This window comes from Anopheles ziemanni, chromosome 2 (genome assembly GCF_943734765.1).
Source record: "Anopheles ziemanni chromosome 2, idAnoZiCoDA_A2_x.2, whole genome shotgun sequence".
Classification (NCBI taxonomy): domain Eukaryota; kingdom Metazoa; phylum Arthropoda; class Insecta; order Diptera; family Culicidae; genus Anopheles; species Anopheles ziemanni.
This window is the reverse complement of record NC_080705.1, coordinates 1655495-1680444: the sequence shown is the minus strand read 5'-3', so window position 1 is coordinate 1680444 and position 24950 is coordinate 1655495. Positions and strand designations below refer to the sequence as shown.

Here is a 24950-nt window from a genome sequence, read left to right as displayed (position 1 = left end):
GCTCTGGTCTGGTGAGGGGCTCGAAAATCTCGTCATCAATTCCTCCCTCCCTCCCAAGACACTTCGCCGCCCTGGGAGTGATCTCTTTCCGTTTTTCTCCCTCGTCGGCGAGAGGGGCATATTCAAATATTAAAACTAAACTACGCCGCGGGTTGGCGATCGGTAACCGAGACCGAGTGATGGCGGAACGAACGCCAGGTCTTTGGTAGAAATTATTACCACCAGCTTCACCCCCCCCCCCCCCCCCCCCCTGGGGGCGAAGATCCCAAAGCGAGAAGGCTAATCTCTTTCCACGAGCCACGAATGCCGGGGGCCCGTGAGAACGCAAACAGAAGCAATTTCCTTCGGCCGCTTCCTTGGCGCTTCGCCCGGACATGAATGAATGGAACGGAACCGAAAACCCGCGACTCGGGTCGCCCGCCTTCCAATCGTCCAATTCGTCTTCCACCGGAGGCTGCTGCTGGTAGCTCTGCTCGTGGAGATAAATGGTGATGATGATGACTCGAATCAAATTTAAAATTTGAATATTCAACACACCAGCAGCAGAACGTCGGAATTGGAAGCTGGAAGCAGGCAGACATCTTCTACTTCGACCAACCGTCCGAGTTGGTGGACAGACGGACAAGATTAATACGCTAATTTCGTGCCCGAGATTTACACGATCGATCCGCGATATGGTGTGCCGTCCAATTTTCCTCGAATTGGGATGTTTGGGAGCGCCACAATTACAAAACAGGAATTTTACACCTCTAATTTCACGCGCTGCGCGATGAAATGTGCTGAGATCGGCGGGCAATCGAGATAAAATGCCTCTTCCGTGGCGGGCTTTCCCCCCCCTCTCGCTCAACGAACCCAACGGGCGGGAAATAAATAATCACGGCCGCGCGATCGGAAAGGAAATGGGAATCGGGAAACGAAACAGATTATTTTCGTCAACGAGTTTCGGCCTCGAAACGTTGTTAGTGCCACATTAACATATGGTCGAGCGGGGCGGTCGGGGAGTTTTCCCTGCCCTGACACATTCCGAAGGCGACAAATTAACGACTAACGACACACCCGAGCGATCGCGCGCGCCACCCCAAAACCCGGGGCCTGCTCCAGGGCAGGCTTATCTTGGCCAGGTGATCGGGGTTTCCCTGCGCGGGCTCCCGTGGCGTTACGACATCGCGCAGAGGCGCCTAAGCCGACCACTCCAGTGGCCCCGAGAAGGTGATTGTTACGACTTTGCGGACCGGTTTTATGGGCTTGTAATAATTTCTCTCCCATCAAGACGGGATCTCCCCCCGCGAAAAGGAATCGAGCCACGGGGAGGTTCTTGCACGCGTTGTTCGGAAACAAATTTTATGTCCGTATGTGTGTTTTGTGTTTTTTCCAAACGCGACAATGATAAACGACGAGGAAGTGACAAAAGTGGAATAAAAATTGTCAAATAGTACAAGCAATTATTCAGCCCACCGTTCCGTGCCGGAAAACACTGGGAAGCCGCGACCGCCCGGGCGGTCAGCGTGAAACAATGGTGGAAAAGAATGGTGAAAAATCATTCGACAGACGCACGGCACACTCATTCCTACTCGATTCGAATTTACATTAGCCTTCTCTCCGTGGAAAACCCCCTTGGCTCAAAGTAAGACAGTGTCACAAATTGTCACATCTCCGAAACCACACGCAGCGTTGATTGTCGCCCACACGAAAGGGTCACGGACTTAGTTTTTCCTCCCTCTCCGCCTCCTCCTACTCTTCAAGCCCTCTTCTCTACCTTGGAGAAATCTTCCGAGGGCCTAATTGACCCTTCCATCTCCTTTTGTTTCTCATTTGAATGTCACCGGCATCGGATCGTTCCGCTCGGCGGGAGGAAAGTGGGGGACGTATGGGAGAGATGAAAAAAAAACTGAGTGAACATATAATTGCGTGACATCACGAGATCATTATCGAGCCTCGAACCTCGAAGGCTATAATTACGACCATACCTATCGCCGGACCTTTTCCTTTTGTGTATTTCGGGCGAAAATTTGTCGTAATGACATGCAAAAGTGTCGCCGGATCGGATCTTTGGTCCCGTTTCGCTTTCCGTGGCTTTCGAAACTGCTTATCAATGCAAGATTATGTCCATTTGAGTATTATTTAGAGCATCGAGTGTCACGTTTGTTGCAATTTAATTAATTCTAGAAAGTAACAATTTTGTCCACAGAAAATTATTAGCATTCCTTCATTTCATTCTCTTCCGGCAAAAACAAATCTTCACCGTGTGTGGCCAAATGAACACAGTTAAGAAGCCTTTTTTTGTGCATACTCTTCATTCACTCCTTCTTCGATTAAAACAAAAAAGCACCCAGGTTAAGTACAGTACAAAAAACACCTAAACACTTCCGAGGAATGTTCATGTCTTACCGGGCCCTTTTGAGCCACAAGATAAGTCTCTTCTCTACCGACAGCGAGGCGAAGGGGACGGGAACAGAATTAATCCAGAAAAGTGCGCGCACAAACACACACAGCGAAGGCGCTAACCAGTGAACGAAACGGCGCCATAAGCGAGGGACTAAATTAATTTTTATTATTTTTTATTCATTACCCTATATATTGTTAAGTCATTGTGCGGCACCAGAGGCGCCTTCGATCGAAGGGGCAAGGGGAGGAAGGGATGAAAACACACACTGGGAAAGGACGGAGGGGGTTTAGCTCTGCATTGCCTGGGCAAGTGCAGTTATGCATGCTTAACTAGCCATGCTGCAGTCGAGGTGCATCGGCTAAACCGGCGCCGTTTGCGGCAACACTTTTGTATTTGCAAATACACACCCCCAAAGAAGGAGGAGGAGGGCGGAAGATGGTAGGGGGTGTTCCAGGGGTGTGTGAGTATTTAAATTAAGCAAGCAACCAAGGAAGGTGATGGTGGTGGCTGAGCTGAGCTGAGCCGAGCTTGCCGATGCTGCCGGTGGAGCGAACTTTTCGGAATGTAATGTGAGTTAATTATCGTTATTTTTGCTCGGCGGTGCTTTCGCGTCATTTACCAAGAGTTTGTCTCTCTCTCTCCTTCTCTTTCTTGCAAGGGAAAAGACCATTCCTGTCCTAGCGATAGCGCACTATGCAAACCCGGAGCGACGCGAACGGTGCTGGAGGAAAGTGTTATGTTTGCTTAAGAGGAGCAGCTAATAAAGGTAAGTTTTCACTCACTCATTCACCCCCCATCCTTTCCCTCTTCTTGTCAGGTGGAAAAAAGATCCAAGTGGAGCCACCGGGAAAACGGTACACAATGGAGCGGGTTGGGATTGGGGGGGTTGCGGTTGGGTTTCTTTTCTTCCAGTGTTGTTTTTCCTCCTGCCATAACGATATTTTAATTGCGCCACGCTGACGATGGATCCCCGACGGTTGGGGGTGGTTGGGGGTGGAGCGACCAAAGTCAGAGAGGCATGCAAATGATATGTTAAGCGAGTGCAGCATAGCGTGGATGATTCGATGACTCCGATCCGATATGAGAAGCCCGGGGGTTGTATGAATTTTAAACGGCTCAGATTCGGATCAAACTCTGACACTCCCACCTGCGTCCCACCATAGGCCATGGGCCCATGTTAATCCCGCAAAACTGCTAATTGGCCCTCGAGCCCGAGCCGAGGTGGAACGATGATGCGTTAGTTTCGTGCGGAGCTAGTTGCCTGGAAGATTTTATCAATCTCTTCGGTTTGTGTGACGCGGTATGGAAAAACAAAAGCAACCCATCCCAACCCATGTCACTGTCAGACGTCTCCGGGGAGCGGAGAGTGAAGTGTTTTTTACTCAATGTCCATCACTCCATGCTGGGTAAGTTTCCATCCCGCCGAGCAGGTGTTATATTTACGGCGTATTTAGGGAAAAATGCCAGATAAAAAAACAAAGTCCGATGTTCATAAATGTAAAACTTACAAATTGCAACACTCGGTGACGATGCAAATCACCGGAACAAATCGAGTTTTTTCCCGAAAAAAAAAGCCTCAAACCACTTGTTGAGGACAATTTCCCACGACTTTTCCCGGCTGCGGTTGCGAATCCCCACGGGGAGTGACAGAAAACCAACCTCAGCGGGGAATTAAATTCCGAACTGGGGCGTGCCATACAGCACTCTATTTAAACAACAATCATCACCACCATGCACACACACTAACGCCCCGAAGAAATCGCTCAAGGATCCCAAGCCTAATATATGCACCCTTTTTAGCCGTTCGGTAAAGAAAAGTTTTCAATCGAACAACTTCACTCCGTCAACGATTCAATTCCTACCGGGTGGAATTCGCATCAAATCATATAATAATAAAAACGGTCCCCGGGAACCAAGGAAAAGGGAAAGCTGAAGGCAAATTCCTTTTCACGGGTTTCCCCCTTTGGCGGGAGGATTTTCCCGAACACTAGCACGAGGCGTTCACCATAAAACATAACTCCAGTGCCAGTGTGTCCCCTTTTCTCGGGAGGGTTTTCCTTCCTTTCTTTTTGGATGGTTCGTGCCTTCCACCTACTTCAACGTAAAGGAGTCTCAAAGGAAGGGGGAGGAGGGTAGGTGTGGAACATTATTGCCTCGATTGCCCTCGGTTTGGTAACTTAACATAATAAACGATTTTGCGATGGCACCTCGTTGGCCGGCAAAGGCGGAAAAGCGGAAGGAAATACGCAATCACAGTCAACCCCCGGGTTTTCGAGTGTCGGCTGACGACGTCCTTCTCATCAAAAAGGACTCTCGCAAAAGGCGCTCGGTTCCTAAATAAATCAGGCGCTCGTGCCGCAGCAACAAAAAAGGGTTTCCATTTCGCACCCCTTTTTTTCCCCCCGAGCGCTTGTTCGCATCCTTGTTGCGCGCGCGTGTTCACTTGAGCGTGAAAGGCGGCGCTACAGGAAAACAGGAAAACACTTACGTGAGGACCCGACCGTAAGGAATCACCCTTTCCTCCCTCCGGAGTCGGTTCTTTTATGATGTCACATGAATGCAAGTGTGATCCCCGGCGAAACACGGCAATCTACAGCCACAACCATATTGAGCCGATCGAAAGGCGTCGCTGTTGCTGACACGAGCCAAACGTCAAGGAAAACACGGCCACCGAAAAGGAAAGGGTTAAGGCACATGAAAACAAGGGGGGAAGCGTTTAAGAAAACAAATCCCAATTTCGTGCGTCCCTTCCCGGATCCGGAACCGTCGATGACTTTAAAACGATTATTTGATAGACTCGTAGATGATTTAGGAGGAATTTGTCTCCCGGGAGTCGACGCATCGGAATGTCGGAGGGTGTTTTTTCGGAAGGACTTTCGTCTCTCTTTCTCTCTTACCTGAATCTTCCGGTTTGTCGTAAGGCGGCGACTCATCGCCACCGTAAAACTGACGGTACAGCGAATGCCGCGAGGACGCTTTAAATTTGGACATCGTCGAGCTGGCCGCACTTTCCACGGACGGTTCCGGAACGCGTCGCTGGTGAAGAAGGGTGTCTTGGTGCTGCTGCTGCTGCTGCTGCTGGCGTTGAAGATGATGGTGGTCTACGAGGGCCACTCCATGCGAACTTCTCGGAGCAACCAAAAGCGGCATAATCAGGACGAAGCGCGGACGCGACTCGATGCCGCGATCGATTTTACACCGTTGGTTGGTTTGGGTTTTCCTTCTCACTGGGCTGGGTGTTTGTCTTGTTCTTTCGTCGCGCACACGCGCACACACACTTGGTTGTCACTCGAGTTTATGCGCCATCCCGAGGATGGACGCCGGTTGAACGCAACAGGACACTCACAGGGCGCGCGGTCTCAATTAGCGGCCGGTGGGTTGGCATATCACTGATGTCTTCATAATTTTCACATTAGCGCTGGAACGGAGAGGGGGGAAAAGAAAGAAAGACGCCGGCCACAACAAACGGTGAGCTCTTCATTTGGTTAATATTTACATCAATCATAATTTACGAGCATTCGCGATGATATCTTGCCTCTTTTACTTCACTCGAAAGGGGATAACGAGCAAATGAACCAAACCTCAGGAAGCAGCAGGTGAGAATGGAAAGGACAGAAGACCTTAAAGGCTACTGACCGGTTAATCTAACACATCGCTGCTTAGCCACGAGGTCCTTCCAAAAGCCCAAATACACCTGCCCTAAATCGATTAGCATACGTAAAGGATGCCTTGGAGGGAAGGCAGGATGATGTATCTTGTCATAAAGCGTACTCCTGAGTTCGGCTTTATCGATCGAGGACGATCCTTGGTGTCCCTTCATTTCGTCCCTTTTGGGGTCTAAACATATTTCAAATCGCTCCCGGGTCGGTCCATGCTTATTTCTGTGTGTTTAATAGGAAGTGAAGTACTTCAACCTGTGTGTTTGCTTCATGCCTCATCGCTTTCGTCAACGTCTTCGCCTTCGTCATGGTTCGTCGTTGGCGATAAGAATCGATGGCTTCGCGTTTTTTCTGAGCAGCGAATGGTTTATTCATCATCGTCACGTTCTTATCAGCTTCTTACGTGGAAAAAATGTGTCACAATCGAACTTGACTTTATCAGTTGATTTTGTACTCCAATAAACAAATTACCGTCACATCAAACGGGGCTCGGCTCGATCGACGAGAACGTTAAGGCATGGACAGGAAGGGATGGTAAAAAGCTACATTGTGCCCTCGAACCGAACGAGAAATAAAGAACACGTTGTTGGAGGGAGGAAAAAACAAACCCCAAGCCATACACAGCATGCGTTCGGGAAATTTAACGAAAAACACCCGGGAAGAATTACGATTCGATTAACGTCGATCATGTAATAAGCATCACACGAGTATCCAAAACAATCATTTCCCTCCACGCAAAAAAAAAACAACTAAAACCCCCCGAAGAATCTTATTTTTTGTGCATCTCACGCCTTAGTGGATCGTGAGAAAACGGAAGCAACGTGTTAGGAAACGTTTTGTGTGTAGATTTTTTGGCCAACTCGGCGGGGTTCGTTCGTGTGTTTTTTTTTTTGTTATGCTGGTGTCGGTAAGTGAGAAAATTTTGCATAAATAATTAATAATTGATCAATCTAACAGCCGACTGATATTTTTTTCTCCCTCCGCGATCGCGAACCCGGCCCGGGAACAGCGTTTCCGACGTGAGAAAATGTGATACCCCCCGCCCGCATACATTCCCGCGTACCCCTCGCGGGCCCTATTAATCGATTAGTGCCGGAACGTGTCTCCTGCGAAGGGAGCGAAGGAACACCCCCCGCCCCGAGAGCCTTTCGTGAGCCGTAGACCGGAAATCGCCGGAAATCAACGGAACTTGCCTTTTGCTTCTTTGTCCAATAATTGTGCCGAGATCTCTGGCCTGCGGAGGCTGATGGGAAGGAAACGCGATAGTTCTGGCGTTTCGTCGCCGATCATCAACAGCGGTGGGTTATTTTCTCGTTTTATTATTTTGAGATACTTCTCTTACTTACGTTCCTCCGTTCCCTCCCCCCGAAAGGGTGACCACAATCTGCCCGGCCGGATCACCGAAGCCGTGGAGGGAAATTATTTCAATGTTATTAAAACAGTATTGGCCATCGGGCCGCCGAATTCCCGCTGCTTCACGGGATGGTGGCGGAAGTTGGGAAACGATCTTGGACGAAATTATGCGAAAGTCCAAATATTACAAACCACATCTGAAGCATCCATCTCTCCTCTTCGCTCGTTTCATTCGTTCGTTCGTTTTCCTTTCTTTCGTCTCTTTACATGACGCTTCTCACCTGCGCCTTCATATTCGGGCGGCAGTAATTGATGGCAATTATTCTAATTTACAATGTTTCGTAATAATTGTTTCCCAAAACTAGAAGCAAAACAGAACACAAGCCGCCGGGAAATGAGGAAAAAGCAACCGTTCCGGTAGGCAAGCAGTCGAGAAAGGCCCCAAAAACCCAGTCACCGATAGATATGTTAATAGAACATTTCATCTTCCCTCAATAAGAACAACAAGACGGTGGGCCCACTTTTCCAACCGCTCGATTAGCGGAAGATCAAATCCTCCGGCAGCAGAAGGTAGAAGGTGAAAATTATGAGTGTTGATCCAAATCGCGGGTCAAACAGTATGTATTCGAAGCCAAAACACAACACGAAAAAAGGGAACGGTGATGATTAGCGTGCCCGAACCCGCGTTGTGGGATGAATTTATGAATGTTGGGCGGATTTCTCAGGCCGCATGCCGGAAGAAGCAGGTGGGCTCTCTTGCTCGTCGCTGGAGTTATTATTTATATGCGTTTAGCGGGGGAAGCGAGCTCTCTGCTGCCGAAACCGAAAAAAACCCGCGCGTTGGTTGGTGTTAATTGAATTAATTATAAGGCACCGAGCACCGACCAGGGACAGGAGAGGGTGCGCGGGTTGAGCCTAACGGGTGCAGTCAATAAGTGCATTAATTACATTAGTATTGAGGAGGCGAAAGCGTCAGCGTCAGCGGAGTTCGTAGGGTTTGAAATTAAATTGTACCACCGGCACAAAAGTTCGTTTTGTTTTTTCTCGTTGAGAACCGAATTTGAATTGAATAAGATAAGGATCCTTTTCGGGCTAATCTAAACACGTGCAGATGGAAACGTCCGGACGGGGCACGACGATGAGCGTTTATCAAAACCTTTTCGCTGCCTAAACTTCCCTTCTGTTTTCCTCAACTTTAAAAGCAACCCGCTCGCCGGTAGCAGAATCGCCTCGTTCTCCCAGAAGAGAAAAGTTTAATCCGGCAACAAACAATCGAATGAATTAATCAATCACCAGCCCCGGGAAGGGGGAAGAGAAGGGCATCCACGCACGATAAGGGCCACGGTGTAACGCCACCCAATGAGCAGGCGCTTTTCCTCCCGTGGTGGGCTGATATCGTAATCGGGATTAGAGGCCATTTAGATAAGCAAAGTTCCCCAAAAATATGCTCCCATTTTCGGACGCATCATCATCATCACCACCGCGATGCCGATCGCTCCCCACATCGTGGGGACATGGTCCTACACAGCATGACATGCATACATTTACTCCCTCCACGGCGCTCTGCTTGAGCTTCTTGAGGGATGGTTTTCCCGAGGAAACGACTTCTTCCCGCGCTTCAAAGTCACAGTGTTCCTTTCCTCGAGTGGCCCGATAAATCCTATTCGGCAATTCAGGTCCAAGATTAGACCAAAGCAACCCGACTCGTTGTGTTTTTGTTTCTGCGCTTTCGCTTTCCGGTTGCCTTCATGTCACATTGCCGAGCAGCGAAATTTCCAAGTCATGGACCCTCATTACCTTCGGCAAGAGTGGCTTGTGCTTATCAACCTTGGGCCGGTTAGAGCTTTGCGTATTTGTTTGCTGCGCGTTATCGAGCTGTTTAAAATAGAAATCAATCGGTGTGCCATTAAAGATTGTGTGGTTCCCCGAAAACCCGTAGGCCGGATCGGTAACGCCGGGAACCACACGCTCCGAGATAGAACTGAAATATTTTTTGACACGTCACTAACTGTATTGAGTGCATAAATTTAGCCTCCTAAGAGTAGTAACTTCAGTTCCTGGTCAAAAGATGGTCATCGATTATTAACGACACCTGACTCATTGCTCGCTGTTTGCGTTGTCAACCGTCACTTCCTGACAGAAGGTGATAAGGTTTGCGGCTTTGTCAGCCAATTTAAAAGACATTTCCATGCCGTGCTTGATATCACCTTTGAAGATTTGAATCTAGCCTACCCGCTTCCCCTGTTCCCTCCCTTGGGAGGTATGTTTGAATACCCTATCGTGGTTTTCCAGGTTAACTACCATCGTTCTCTCGTTCCGGTTTGCCCGATCGTATCAATATAGGTTAGTTTGAAGTATATACGTGCGACTTGCGCTGTCTTCTTTTTTTATTATCTCAATAGCGATTGATTGATTTATTTCTGTCCACGTGAAAAAAGAAGATACGGCTCCGTGGCGTCGGAACTATTTATGGCACCCTCGATTGCACCATAATCGGAGGGAAAAAGTCTAGAATCATTGCGGCATAAACAAACGCAAATTCGGGCGGAGATAAAGATCGCCGAGGTGTTTGATCGGTTTGGATGACCAACGGCGTATTCCATTTTATGGACCAACCTCCGGCCATAGGAAAGTGCCAGGCTTCGTCAGGTGTGAGCCAACACCGCACGATGTAACCCAAAATGTTAGCAATTTGTCATTTTTTGAGGCGCGTATGCGCAGATGATGACAGAAATGTTTCGCTGTTTGCCACCAAACTGTCAAAGATAAGCATGCAACATTTATCAATTAAAGTTCAATCCATTACAACACCGGAGCGCAGCCCACAATTATCGACAAGCGAAAAGACGAACGCAAAGAAAAACGCCGGAAAAGGAATGGGGAAGTGAGAGCGAAGAGTGTTCGCCGACCCAAAACTATTCAAATGATAATTCAAATTCTACGTCAACGTGACAGCTAACAAGCTGACACGGCACACACAAAGTGTGTCGTGGAAGTTTATTACTAAATATCCTCCACCCATCATGGCCACCCCTCCACTACCCCCCTCCGAGGCCCGTAAGCAACGGCAACTTTACCGAACACTTGCTGCGCCAAAGCGAAACGGGAAGTGTTTGTCTTGGCTCAAGAACGATCGACCGACCGACCGTCTTCCTTTCGGCGCAAGGGCAATCAACGACACCTGAGGGACCGGCGATGGGGGAAGGGGACGGGAAAGAGTTAAGAGAGCCGGAGGGCAGGCGAAGGGAAAGCTGGCTGATAAGGAACACACCTTGAAGCATGTTCGTACTTTCGTCTGCCACCTTGAAAAGAAAAAGGCAATCGATATCGAACGGGCGAAGAAGACGCCAATGGAGGCTTTCGGGGTCGTCTTAATCTTCATGTACCGTCTTGGAGTGGGTTTGGGATGGGAGGAAAGGGTGCAGGTGGATGCTGCGAACGAGAAGAACGGTGTCGTCATCAGCGAACCATCATCGTCGTAGTACGCGTCTTCTCTTCGCCTGACTCTTTGAGTTCTCGTCGGTAAATGAACCGGAGGCGAATCATCAGACGTTGTTGCTGAACGAAACGAAGTTGCCCCAAAATATTCGCTTCCAAGGAACGTGCCACGAGTCGAGCACTTTTTCCGCAAGACGCAATGGCGCAGGCCTGATAACGATTAGAACAGTCAGTTGCGTGTGGAAAACTCGCCCCAAATGCTCATGGAAATGACGTTCGCCGATCACCGTCGATGACGTCGGTGTCATCAACACTTCCTCCGGAGGATATGGAGGAGATGACGACGGCGACGAGGGAATCTTCCCGTTGGCTATTTACGCGGATTTTTCCTCCGCCTCATCTTCATCGTGTCCGCCCCGGAGGGCCGGTTCGACTTGAATGGCTCCATCTTACGTCTTTGCGGTCTTTCTCTCGCCGTAAAGACACATACACACACACACACACACGAACGTACCAAAGCCATCTGTCGAATCCGGGATGCCCGAAACTGATGCCAATGCCGACGGCGACGGATGGCGCTTGGGTCTAAGACGCCTCTCGGAAGCCGTCGTTATCATTAGCCTTTGCCTTAAATACCGATGCCGGTTTTCTGCTCTCGTACGAACACTTGACCGTTGTGGGATGGCGGAAAGAAACCGCACACTCGAAAAAAAACACAACCACAACCACAACTAGCTCCCCACCGGGGGAAAGTGAGGCTTGCCCTTTTTCCGATTGCCCACGAACGGCAGCCCCATTTTCGGCAGCTCCTTGTTCTAGGACCTGCTCTCCTGCCAGGTGGCAGTGGGATGCGTGGGAAGACGAACGGGTCGGCGGCGGGTGGATTCTGGGTGGGAGGAAATCATGCGTGACGAAACGATGACGACGCCGACGAAGACGACGAAAACCACGATGTCCAAAACGTCGTTGGTCCGATCGATGAAACCGGAAGCCAGCTGATTGCACAACGAGGGAGCAGCAGCGGGTGGTAAAGGTTAGGAGGGGTTGGAACCTTGATGAGGAAACGCTGGGCGATGCCCGTGGGCGTAGAAATTATTGTGGTAGGTTATTTCGGTCTCTCAATGAAGCCCACAAGCAGCTTCCATTAATTACTCCGAGCCGGAGCGACTTTAATACTGCCTTGAATTTGTGTTGTCGGAAAAACAGCGGCTCTTGGTAGAATCGTTGACTTTTAAGGAGGCCGTTTTTCAACTATTGCCACATGTTTTACTGTGTGTGAAATGAGATTCAAACGAAATACCGCCTTAATGTGGTCGGTCGCAAAGCCTTTTCGCTGTCACAACTCTTTTTGAACCTTTTTTCTGCAACGATGTCTTTGCATTCCACAAAAAAAGTGTTCACACCAACCAGGTGACAACATTTCAAAGTGCATAAAACACTTAAACAACTACCGTTGGAACGGCATTAACATTTTCTCAGCTGGAATTACGGCTGAATCTTCGTTCCTCAATGAGCAAAAAGAAAAAATGGGGCTTAACATCATCACAGGCCAGCGCAATTCCTCCGTTGATTCCTCTATTAGTGGCATAAATCAACAAACATTTGCTCGACAAAACGGTTCCCACAGACAACGCGGTGCACAATAGAGCCTATTTTTGCTCCCCCTGTATTGGGACATTTTCCCCTTTTTTCCAACCTTCGTCAGCTTTCATCGTAAGCAATATAGCTCTAAATTATCGTTAGTATGATTACCGGTGAACTTTCGAACACGAATCGGGATGCGCTATTGCGAAGGTAAAGTGTACAGCAGCATCGCCGAAGACGTTTGGAGTCTGACCATTTTCCCGACGGCTTTTCAATCGTGCACTTTGAAACAAACAACTCGTTTCACTTGAATCATTTTGGCCACAATTCACTTCTTTTGTTGCAAAGACACTGTCCGGTAATGTACTAACACGTTTTGGATTCTGTTTGTTTCGTTAAATCCTCATTGATTTTCTGATTTCAGATAGTATCCGTATTGGAAAATTGAACTATTGACTCTTCTTATCTATTGAGCACGAACATATTATTATGAAAACTCAATTATACCTTTCATTTATCAATAACACACCGATTATTCACTGAGTCACTAACTCTTTACGAATCACAACTGCGATTTGATTGACTGGTTTATCTTCACGAAAGTTGGAAATCTTGATGATGCTTTACTTCTTTACTGCCAGGTGCAGAAACCATACACTTTGCATGCTATCATAAGCCTTTCGCAGACACTTCTTAAGTCGATTTTAATCCTTGTTTTGATGAGCACACAAAATCCGTATCGAATCACACGGCCGAGGGTTGTCGTATCCGTTTCCTAGTGTGGCTTGTGTCAATTCCGGCGCCGATAATGCCGCGATAGCATGTGCTGTAGTTGGTCACACACTACTCCACCACAGAAATTGGCCGCCGCCAGCACTTGCCGATCTGGCCGGGTCGGTGTATTTTGTTAATTTTATTAATTTCTTCGTCGCGCCGTTGCTCGCAATCCTTCTCGCTCTCTTTGTGCCTCTCTATCTTTCTCTCACTCGCTTTTCTTCGGCCCCTCGGCGTTGAAGACCATTTGTTCCGCCACGGCGCTCCGTGGAACGACCGGAAAAGACACCGCACACAACACGACACGGATCGCGGGCCAAAACAAAAATCGCGCTGCTCCGCGGCGGGCTCCAAGTCGAAGGAATTCGTCGATGATCTTTCGTTCAGTTCAATACCGACCGGACTGAACCGATGGATGGATGGAGCAGAGCAGCGCAGAGGGTCGTGTTGACGGTGGCCACCTTTCCCGGCAGGTGTATGTGTGTGTGTGTGTGTATGAGCCTTCGTCGTGTAACGCTTGTTGTGCGATTAAAGTAGCGCACACGATAACGCGATAACGGCGTTAGCCAACGTTCCCCGCACGCGTTCGCGACGGTTTCGCACGTGCGAAAAAGAGATGCCCGTCGGAACGGAAAATGAGGGTGGGAGGGTGGGCGGATGCGACCTTTGCGGAACGCCGGGAAGATGGAACTGTCAAACGACGCGAAGTGACGGATCGACGGGACGCAATGGCTGCTCGGTGGTTTTGCGCTCAAACAATAAACAATGTCGGCCGTTACGAGGATCACTAGCGAAGAGAAGCGAGTGGCGGAGAGAGAGACGAGCAATTTGCCAAACGGAAAAACCGGCCCCCGGGTTCTGGAGGCAAGAGATGCAGATGTGGTCCCAAAGGAAATGAACCGTCAATGCGAAACGAATACTTACAATCGCATAACGCCAGTAACGGATGGCAACAGGACCGTCGACAAGAAAGGAACGAAATAGAGAGAGAAAGAAGATAGAGAGGACACGCACTCGGTGCGGCGCGAGGACGATTTCGGAAGCTCACAACACATGCGTTTACCAGCGACCGTAGACCGAGCGGGACTAAAATATATTCCTCTGTATCGGAAGGCTGCAAAATCGAAATGCGAGAAAATCGCAAAGAACTCCATCGGTAGGGGAGGGGAAGGGGGGGGGGGGAGCAGGAAGAGTGGGCGGGGTGGCTCGATCGGAAGATGTTGTTGTTCTTCATCACGGTGTGCGAAAAACCCCCCCGAAGGGGTGCACCACCCCGTCAACACACACCCTCAAAACGGAGGCTTTCGTTAAGTTTCGTTCGCTTTTCCAAAGTCTCGCTCGCAAGAGAGCCCTTTTCTCGCTCACATTTCTCTCTCATTTTCATGCGAGAGAGAGAGAGAGAGCGAGTAAGGGAGAATCCATCGACTACTTGGAGCATGGGGCTATCGCACACACAAACAAACCACCCCAAAAACCCCAACCGGTTCATGTTGGTATTGAATGTATCGAGGGGAAGTTGGACTTTTCGTTGAATTTTAAAACGCCTTTGAAGTCCACAGCGGTTCCATTGGTCCACACACACACACGCATATGCTCGCCTCAAGAGGGTTGATATGCGCGACGCGGAGGGTTGGAAACTTTCAAATACAAAAGCATGGGCAGGGAGGGGGTGGGATCCCCACCACACTCGTGCTCGGATTTTGTGTAAATCGACGAAGCGAGCGATATGATAATGCACGAAACACATAAGCACAGCAAGGGTACGGAAGGCTGGGGCTGGCACCGTTCGGCTGGGGGTTGGTAAAAAGGGGGTGGTGAAAATTTTCCAACCCAAGAAGGTGGAACGATGCGAAGGTGGGAGAAATATCATATTCAGATTATTATTCTCCAATCAGAGCCAACGGTGCGATGGCTAATGCGCGATATTGTATGCGCGTTTTATGTTAAGTAGATGATAATAAGTCAGCGTTTTGCCGCGAACGGGAAAAAGCGAGAGAGGGAGACTAGTTGGAAGGCTGTCCTACTCGACAGGTCGACGTTGAAAAAAAGGGGTGGGTTTATGGGTTTGGTGCTGACTGCCATGCACGCTGGGAAAACATATTGGAAACTTTATGGATATCCCAGTGTGGCAAAACAATGGAGAAAATTGAAAAGATTTTCCTTTTTCTCTCTGATGAACCCAAATTGCCCAATTGGGTTATTCCAATAACTCATTATTTTTACTATTCTCCGAAGTTCCTGTGAATAATCCTGTGATGTGGGCGTTTTTCCTCGAAATCGTACAAGTTTTCCACGGGTTACTGTGGTTTTCCCTCAACTTTTGAAAAGAATAGTAAGCCATTTTTTCTATATTGAATCTTGAAACAGGAGCTCTATGGGAGTGGGATTTGTGATTTATTGTTTTATTAGTTGGAATGCAGAAAAATACATTTTAATTTGCGAAGAAGCAATTCTACACTTTTTGACAAATGAAATCATTAATTTTCTTCAGATTCATCCTTGAGCAGTGACTCCAACCTGAAGGAAAGGCTTTAATGCAACTTTAAGAGCGCGTAGAGCTCGGACCTACGAAATAAAGCCTTTGGTTAGAGAGCAGCACACATACACAAACTCGCGTCAAGGAGCTCGCAAGTGCTGGGCAGCGCAAGAAACATCAGCAGAAACGTGTCAGAAGGCTGCTGCTGCTGCTGCTGCAATGCTTTATCGATCCGGTCAAACGCCATTGACCTATAATTCCGTGCCTCCGGTCGGTTTCCACCCAAAAGCTCGCTGGACACCGAAAGCCGTACACGGAACAGACGAAAGAACATTTTATTACTTTTATTAGTTTGTGTTGCTGCCGCAGCCGCCACTAGCGCCTCCACCACACACGTGGGGCGGGTGAGTGTGTGTGTTTTTGTGCTTCATTTCTGTTGTCCCCCCGGTTCGCTGCTTCCTTTTTTTTCGGGTTCCAAAAACCGCCCGAAGGTTTGGCGGCGCGTATAAGATTCGCGCCCCTGGAACCAACCGACCGGCCCAGACGGAGTCCGTCCATTCATTGGCCACTAACTTCTAATACTATCACTACTACCACTACTCGTTCAGCGCCGTTCCTTTCGCCTTCCCCGGAGTCCGGAAAAGCCAACGCTAACGCAACGCTTTATCGCCTCCTTAGATAAACGCTTCTCCTGCTCATCTCCTTTCAATGAGGACGACACGGCAAAGACGCTCCCATTCGCACCCGATACCCCCGCGGGACCGGATCCCTATCGGGAAGCGTATTTAGCGACTACTTCAGCCGGATGCGGAACTAAACGCGGGAACTTCGGCGACGACAACGGCGAGGAAGCGTGGGGAGGCTACTCACGTGTCGGCAGTAGCGCACAAGTGCTCAAACATCATCATCTAACATCGCCACGGTGTCGATGACGGGCAGATCGACATCGACAGGTGGTTAATGATAAGGCCGCCAGGTTAAGGAGCATGCTCTCATGATATGCCTTCGCAAAGTTTGCCGAACGGTGAACGAGAGAAGAAGAAGCTAAACGTCCACTGCGATGGACGCTAATTGACATATTTGGATTATGGAACAATGCCTGGGAGAAGCTTTTCAAATGATACAACAGTCAATGAAGCGAAAAAGAAATTAAGGGAGAAGTTTTTCTTCTGCTTCGAATAGTTCTCCCCAAAACCACCTTAAATCATTTCTTCGATAAGGTTGAGAGTTTAGAAACGATTTATTTAACCTAATTACTGTTGTTTTCCCAATCGAGACAACGCTTTTCGGAAGATTCATCAACCTTTTAGTAAGACTAAACCATCCAGATGAAGCACTTGAGCCGACTCAGTAATACAGCTAATCATGTTTACGATTATGTTATTACTAACCGTTTCTAATCGGCCTTCGTACTCAAGTCACTTCAGTTGCTTTTGTCCTCCGAATAGTATACGCTTTTTCACCAGGATAATACCAGCTGTGCACCTATCGATTCTTCGGATCTCTCACTCGCACAACGTCGTCGTGCGGCTTGGCTTCCGGTTAGTGGATGGTGTGCGAATGAGATCCGTTTGATTAAATGAATTCACCGGTCAAGCGATAATGTTGATTGCATTTTGATACTGATTGCCGACTACACTTTCCCTTTCCACAATTGGCAACGATCCTACCAGCCATCCTTATCTTAAGGACCCGGGAGCATTGTTCGGCTTTCCGGCAAAGGTTTCGGTCAACCGAAGTGGGCGTGAAAAAATCATATTCCTCGAACATTCAAAAATTCAAACAAAGAAAGAGAGAGCAACCTTCTATTCCTCTGGTGTGGCTTCATAAAAAAAGCAGTGCCACTCCTGCTGACGCCTCCCTTTTTGTAAAATTCACATTTTCCTCGCTCACTTCCTTCTGGCTCCCCCGTTGACCTCCTGATAAGGCCGGTCCACTGCTGTCCTGCTTATCAAACACTCTTCTCTTTTGAATGTATTTGAAACGGAAAATCGAACCGGGAACCGGGTAGGGATGGGGACAGAGAGAAGAACAAAAATCATACAACCATCGTTTGGAAATGAAAATCTCCAGCCCCAAACAACAACAACAACAGCAGCAGCAGCATAATGTCCTCTCTTGGCGGCCTATCCGTGTCGGATCCTTTTTGGACTGCTTACGACCACAAGCATACACCGTACACAGCGTCGTTTCCCATTTGATTACAGGCGTCAGCATCTGACGGCGTTTCCATGCGAGTGAAACAGCACGAACAGCAACCCGCTCTGGTGGAAAGGAAAACCTTGGGCACTTGGGAACATGGGTCGGGAAAACCTTTCTCCACCGAACGAGCGAGAGTGATAAAGAACGAAATAATGGTAGCCAAAGTAAGCATCCGGGCGAAGAATATAGTAAAGAATAATAAAATGCTTTTCCACCCACTTTACCACCCACCCCACCCACAACGCAGGGAAAAGGGAGGTAAGAGCTTGCTACCAACTTTCGTCGTCGTTCGCTATCAAGGGATTGGAATTCTGGAATACATGAATATAAAGTCAGCACCAGCTCCACACGATGGCACGATAACGGAATATGTATGTATATATGCTCCTTAAAATACCTCGCTTCCCATACCTTGCCCCGTTTCGGTGCCATCCGACCGGTTCGTCCGTTGGAAAATGCACACCGGAGCAAAGCTTTTCCATCGCTTTCGGTCTGTAGAGAACTGCATCCTATTTGCTTTTCTTCACGCTGGCTTCCGTTCGTGTAAGGTGCTCGGAACGATGTGCCAACGTGGTGGGAAAAATTATCCCGCTTTCCACGTGTGCGTCCTTTTTCCATGCAAAGTGCCTGCATGCATTGAGCATAAATTCATTTTGAAAGCAGTAACCCCAGTTGGTAGCAAACGGTTGTTTGAGAAAAAAAACGTTAGCAGTTTCCTTTTTGGAAACCGAAATACATAAGCCAGCGAGCTGTGGAAAATGGAAAATCTCCCACTCCGAGGCCCGATCCCGATCGTGTCGTCCCGATAGTGTGCGCCCGACAATGCCTACCGTCGGTTTTAAAATACGACCCATTCCCAGGCAAAATCTCGTCAGCCAATCTCCAGCCAAGGAACGTCGGAGCTCCGGTGGAAAACCTGGCCTCCGTGGTTTTGAACGGTGTTCCAACACCGTTTTCCACGTGTCTGTGTGCTCGTCTGCTTCATTGCGCAAGTCCTCCCGAAGGCTCCACAACGTACACAACGATGGCTCCTCTCCTACACTGATGCAAAACGGGCACTCACTCATATAGCGGTCCTTCCCCAGGCTGGCAGCATATTTGCCGGACACGGCACAGCGCCAGGATAATAACATAAATCATAACTTCTGGGCAAGTGTTGGTGACGATGCAATTGTCTGCTCCGAAGCTTTTGTGTAACCGGTTGTGGGGAAAAAGCACTCCACATTTCGGGGGGGAAAGTAAGACGGGAAAAACGGGTTGGTTGAAGCAATAAAATATTTGCAGAAGCTTTGGAAATAAATTTCTATCTTCAAAAGTGTATCTTGAGCTACTTGAAAGGGGGAAAAACGTGTATGTAAAATTGAAGAATGTTACACACATTTATCTTCTTGAATAAAAACTATAAAACTTCTTTAAAATGACCGGTAAAAAATATCTTATTTCAGCTAAATCCTTACGAAAGAAAACACCTCACTCAATGTTGACCCGCAGAAGAACATTGCAAATAATTATAAACGTATTCTCGGCCAAACCTTGTTTCCGGTTCACCACGGCGACCTTCCAATCCCTTCCCTTCAACACCTAGATGCTGGCAACATTGGCCAACACTTCATTCATGCCAAGAACGGGCCGCGGATTGTCCGGTTTCTCACGATGCTCGCCACGAACAGTCGTCGTCGTCGGAGGTGTCCAGCGTCGCAATCGCAATTGCTTCGACACCCATTACCTGTGTGTGCCGGGGGAGCATAACCGATGTAATAAAAATAAATAAAGTGCCAACTGTTTCAAACACTCCTTCTGGCTTGTGCTCGCTGGATGGATTCGGGCCGTTCGCCAAGAAAAGCCGCGCATCTCGGTGGTATCTTAAAACCGGAGCCCGCTGGCTGCCGAAAGGGAAAAACGGTTGCGGAAAAAAGACCCCCAAGGGCTTGGGCATCGTGCCAAAAAGTAAGGAATCCAGCCTTCCACCGAGCGCGGCATCGATCGCGTGCTATTATCTGCCTCTCGCCGTGGCAATTAACGCTTGATTCACGCTTCGCCCGATTGTCCGGAATCGACGAGAATCGTCGTCCCACCGCGTCGCGTCGTCCGGCTCTTCCCGCAGCCTCCAAGGCATGTGTCGAGGGCAAAACTCGACAAGGTCTCGGGGCACTTTCTGCTGGCCCTTTTTTCCGTCCAAGAGCACAAGAATCCACACACCTTTGCTTGTTATGCTATCGGTACGCGAACGGAACACTATGATTCTCCCGGGTCCCGGGTGCGTCCGGCTGCATCGATGCAGCTGATACGGAACCATCTCTAAGCCGCGCCCGGATCATAACACTCTTAAACGATGACCCGCACGAGGTGCGAACGAGGTTCGTATGAATGAAGTGAAGGGTCTCTCTTTCCGGAAGGGCAGGGATCCAGGGGGTAGTCTTGAACAATTCTCACGGAAGCAGCCGGGCAAGAACAAGAAACTAATTAAGGAAATAAATATCGTTCACCGGATGATATCGGGCGCGAGTTTCATTTTTCTTTTCCTACAGCGGAAAGAATAAATGCACCTCGTTTTCGTTCGTTTCCTTTCGAAGGCTCGAAGGTTCGCATGCAAATCGTAAACACTCGTCTCCGCAAACGCGAAAGCCATTTGGAGCCTCCTTTCCTTGGGGCGAAACACAAAACACTGCCCCGAAGATCACGCGCACGCGATAAACTCAATTATGTCGCTGCTACCGAACCGAACGCTTTTCCATTTGGGATGGTGGGAAAACTGCACGCGGCTGACTCGGAGGTTACACACCGTTAGCCAAAGTAAGGATGCTCACCGGTTCGACTTTCGCCTGGACGGAGGCCCATATTGCACCATCTGGCCGTCGAAGCAACGAAGCGAACCTCGGACCCAAACGCCATTTAAATCGTTAATAATAAAATTATCATGATCTCGGGCGCGATAATACCATCAAACACCCGGAGAACAAAGGAAAATCGAAAATAAAATATTGTCAACCGTCACGGGGTTCCTCCTGGACCCCTTCCGCCCTACCTGGGAAGGGCCATTACATATCGAACACCATCCGAAAGCGCGCGCGTAGGTGTACGGAATGGGGTTTTACGTTTGTATCGATAGGACAGCATATGACCTGTGGTATAACCAGCAGATGGTCTCGAGAAACCATTCTCTTTGGACCCGGGGAAGGAACGAAAACGCGTGCTGGCTTTTCACGGTCACATCTCTCTCGGCTTCGCCTGCACCTTTTCACACCCCCAACCGGGTCGTCAATGAAACGGCGCCCTTCTCGTTAGAAGACTCGTTCCAAGATGCCAGTTGCGTTGCGATGCGATGGACGGAGATGTCACGAGGAAGAGACACCATCTTTCACACAGTAATTATCATCCACAGCTTTCCGAGCGATACCGTCTTATCTTCTTCCCATCGATGAATGCAAATTGGACGTCCCTGATGGAACGCAATATCACATTCCCAGCTGCACGAAACGGCTCATTGAAACTCCTTCTCCAGCATCGTAAACAAGTATCATGCAGGCTGTGAGACTGTGCATAAATTAATTCGTCAACGAACAGCTCCATCAAACGACGCGATGCCGACTGGTTGATCTTTGGAAGATGTGCCGAGGCGGTCAAATTTGTTTGTATGACTTGATATGATGAATAATGCGAGAAGATGATGTCTCTCTCTCAAAACGCTACTACATATTAATTCTTTGGTTCGCTCTTCTAGAACGGTATTTTAATTGGAATATTGTAAGTACAAGACATTCTTTTAGTAGAATATCAATTTTCTAAAATTGTTAGTATTGTAAATTACCCCCAGAGACTCTGATGTAACTGGTACAGCAACGCACGAACGATGTATGAAAACTCGCACAGAAAACCGTGAAAAACATTCTGCAATGTCGTTTCCCATCTGTTGGGAAAAGTTGGCGAGCCTCTTCGAAAGTGTTTAGGAATGATTTCGTGCGAATTTGAAATTCTAAAACTGGTTATACATAAATTCAACAGCAACCGCCGACATGTTGTCCGTCGACCAGAAACAATCTGTCAAACATTTCCGGGCGCGCGTGTGGACACCAGAACCGAGCCGAAACAACACCCTTCCTACTTTCCTTCCCTTTTGCACCATCAACACCTTGTGGTTGCATTTTAATTGTGGAGCCGTACTGTACCGTGCACCGGGGGAATTCCAAGCACTTAGCACCTCCTGACGCTGCTGGAGGGAAGGACACTCGCGGTTTTGCCAAAAAACCACCTCAGTGAGGCGGAAAAGAAAAAAAACACCGGGAACCGGCGAATGTCCCGAAAGTATGTTGTCCAAATTTCACCCATCGCTGCATTCCGCCGCTTTGTGCCGAGCGCATGCCTGCATCGACATTAGGAAGCACCCACAAAAATGGACACCGCGCACGGTTTTTCGGTGGCCAAGGAAACAATGACAAAACGAAAGGAAACGACGGCTACGTTACGCTAGCGAAGGGCGCTCCGCAATTGCTTGAAGGTCAGGAGAAGCGAAAGAAATCCGCGAAGAAGTAGGACGAGGAACCGGAGGAACCAAATTCTTTCCATCGACACACACACACACACGGGAGGCCAAGGCATCCCGGTGGATTCTTTCTGCCACCGTATTTCCCTACACACTTTCTCGTGGCCGGATCGGAATCATTGACGATCGCGTCGATTTCGCGAAACTATGGCAAGAGCAAGTTTTTATGCTGACCATCGCTTTTTGCCACATTCGACACGACTTCTCGCATTTGCTTTCCTTTACTCGTGTTGCTTTTCCTTACTCCCAGCAACACAAAGTCATCGAAATCAACTCGTCAACTGCATGGATTGGAATCAATTTACCATAGAAAATTGTTTAGATCAGATACAGAATCTGTTATCTACTACCGTGGTGACTACCGATTTTAATATTTCCCACCAACATCACCAGAACAATTACATCAACCAGTTTGCAGTTCCCGAACGTATTCCAGGTAACCTCGCCACCACTAGAATTCGCAATCAGCGAATCAAACGCTACCTCAAACATGTACGCTGCCAATCACAAATTTGTACATGTGTCTCTAATGAGAACCTTCTTCGATTTGCTTGTTCACGGCAAACCTGTCCAACATGTCAGTGTTTGAATTACGGTTTGTGGTTTATGAATCGACTTTCTTGCGGATCGCACCATCGAGGAAAACGGTGGCTGCGGTGGGGGGAGGGAAAACAATTTTTTATTTGACAACTTCTTCAAAATTCCAATCAGCGTTAGCGTCCGCTTCCGATAGCGTTTTCAGAGAAGTGGTACACACACCTGTCAGCACCAGTCACCCCAAACAACGCTGGCCAGTGGGGGCCACTTCAACCGATTACTCATTGGACCGGGAGGGGAGGGCGCCGTGGGACATAAATTGAAAATAAATTATTTCCCAGCCCTCACTCCCTTTGATAAAAATCAGTCAATCATAATATGTTTGATTGAGCAAACGACGGTTTCGGTTTGATTTCATGTTGTTTTCTTGCTGTTTTCTATAACACACACACACAACGCATGGCTTTGAGGAAGCATTTGTGGAAGGGATATTTGACTACTGGGGTGGGACGCAAAAGGAAAGCCGATGGCAATTTGCGGTTTTGCCGTCAGTTTACATGACTTTTATTCCAGGGTAATGTCCTTCCAGGGTAAGGACCTCAAAGGACGTGAGTGGGAAGGGTGTATGGAAAATAAACCGTTTTTCCTTTTCCTCGCAGCGGGAAAGGTCGATATTGTTTATTAAAATACCAATTTAATTATGAGTCCAGTGGACCGAAAATACCCACTTCTTTTATTCAGCTCGTGGTAAAACAACAAACGCCATGAAACCGATAATCATGCATGAAAATCGTGTAAGTTCCAGGACCTAAGCACGACCCCGCGGGAAACGGGCACACAACCGCATGCAAAATATTTCCAACGAAAACCGACCGGCGAGCGATATCGATCGAGTCCGGGACAACCGAAGGTCCGCAATATGCACATTTACACGTTCATTAGGGAGCCTGACGGGGGGTTTTTATATCTCATGGCGAAATCAACAATGCCAACGCAACACGGAGGCGCTTTCCGATACCGTCCAGGGCAGGGAGAGACTACGTTCTTTCAGGCTCAGTTCTCAGTCATGTTCTTGAGAAGATCATCGGCGAGCCATGGTGCCATAAACCTCAACTCCGCCGAGGGTTTAACGTTCGGAAGAAAGCGTGCAGTTAACACTGGAAAAAAATATCTGCACAAAGTCTTTGATTTTATCGCTTCGGATAATGCATGTTCCGAACTCGTTGGACAAGTTTCGGGAGGAGTAGAAAGTAGTCACGAGCGTATTTCAAAAGTTAAGGGTTAGTAGAACATCCAAAGTGTTTGTTCAAGAAATAATAAGCTTGTGTTTAAATATATTTATCAAATATGTTTTATTTACAGTTGTTTGAATCGATCGGTATTTGAACTTACCGTTGAAATAACCGATAACTGTTTAAAGACGCAAAAAGCCATCAATGCCTACTCGGATTTTTCCTTCAAACCGCCTCTCAATACCACGTCCTCGTCAGCTGATACTCCGGATTCCGTGAGCCCGGATACAATTATCCCCGGTCCGATCCGAACCCCGAATGGCATTTGATGTATTTGGCGAAAGGAATTTCATTGTGTGACAGTATAGAGGCCGACGGGTCGACGCTGCCCGTGGGGCGGGGGCGAAGGGATTTGCAAATTATCCCATCTTTAGCGGACCACCTCGGTGGCGTTCGAGGCGAGTCATTTCTCCCATTTGCGAGCGTCCCGAAATGGAATGATTTCGAGTGTGCACGAAGTCCCTCGACTTGGGGAGCGGGTAGCAAATTGGGTGAATTTGTAGCCTCGTCGCCGAATGCAAAATACAGAGGGGATGGATGCGGGCGCCCCTGCCTTGACCTGCAACGGAAAGATCAAAACCGAAGGGGACGCCGCCGCCACATAATTTGAATATCGTCGACCCCTCGGCTAACTTGGCAATTCCGGACGGACGCCAAATGCGACTGCGCACATGGCATGTTGATTTCAATTTGCCACAGGCGGACCTCG

The 24950-nt window shown here is 48.4% G+C and overlaps 1 protein-coding gene across 1 annotated transcript in view; it reads right to left on the bottom strand.

The window, feature by feature from the left end:
- LOC131282982 (lateral signaling target protein 2 homolog) overlaps nt 1-5536 on the bottom strand; it is a 66023-nt gene extending 60487 nt beyond the window's left edge. Inside the window, exon 1 of the mRNA XM_058312539.1 lies at nt 5284-5536. Within this exon, the coding sequence (XP_058168522.1) occupies nt 5284-5536 (253 nt within the window). The remainder of the gene's footprint in view (nt 1-5283) is intronic.
- Nucleotides 5537-24950: the final 19414 nt, after the last annotated feature.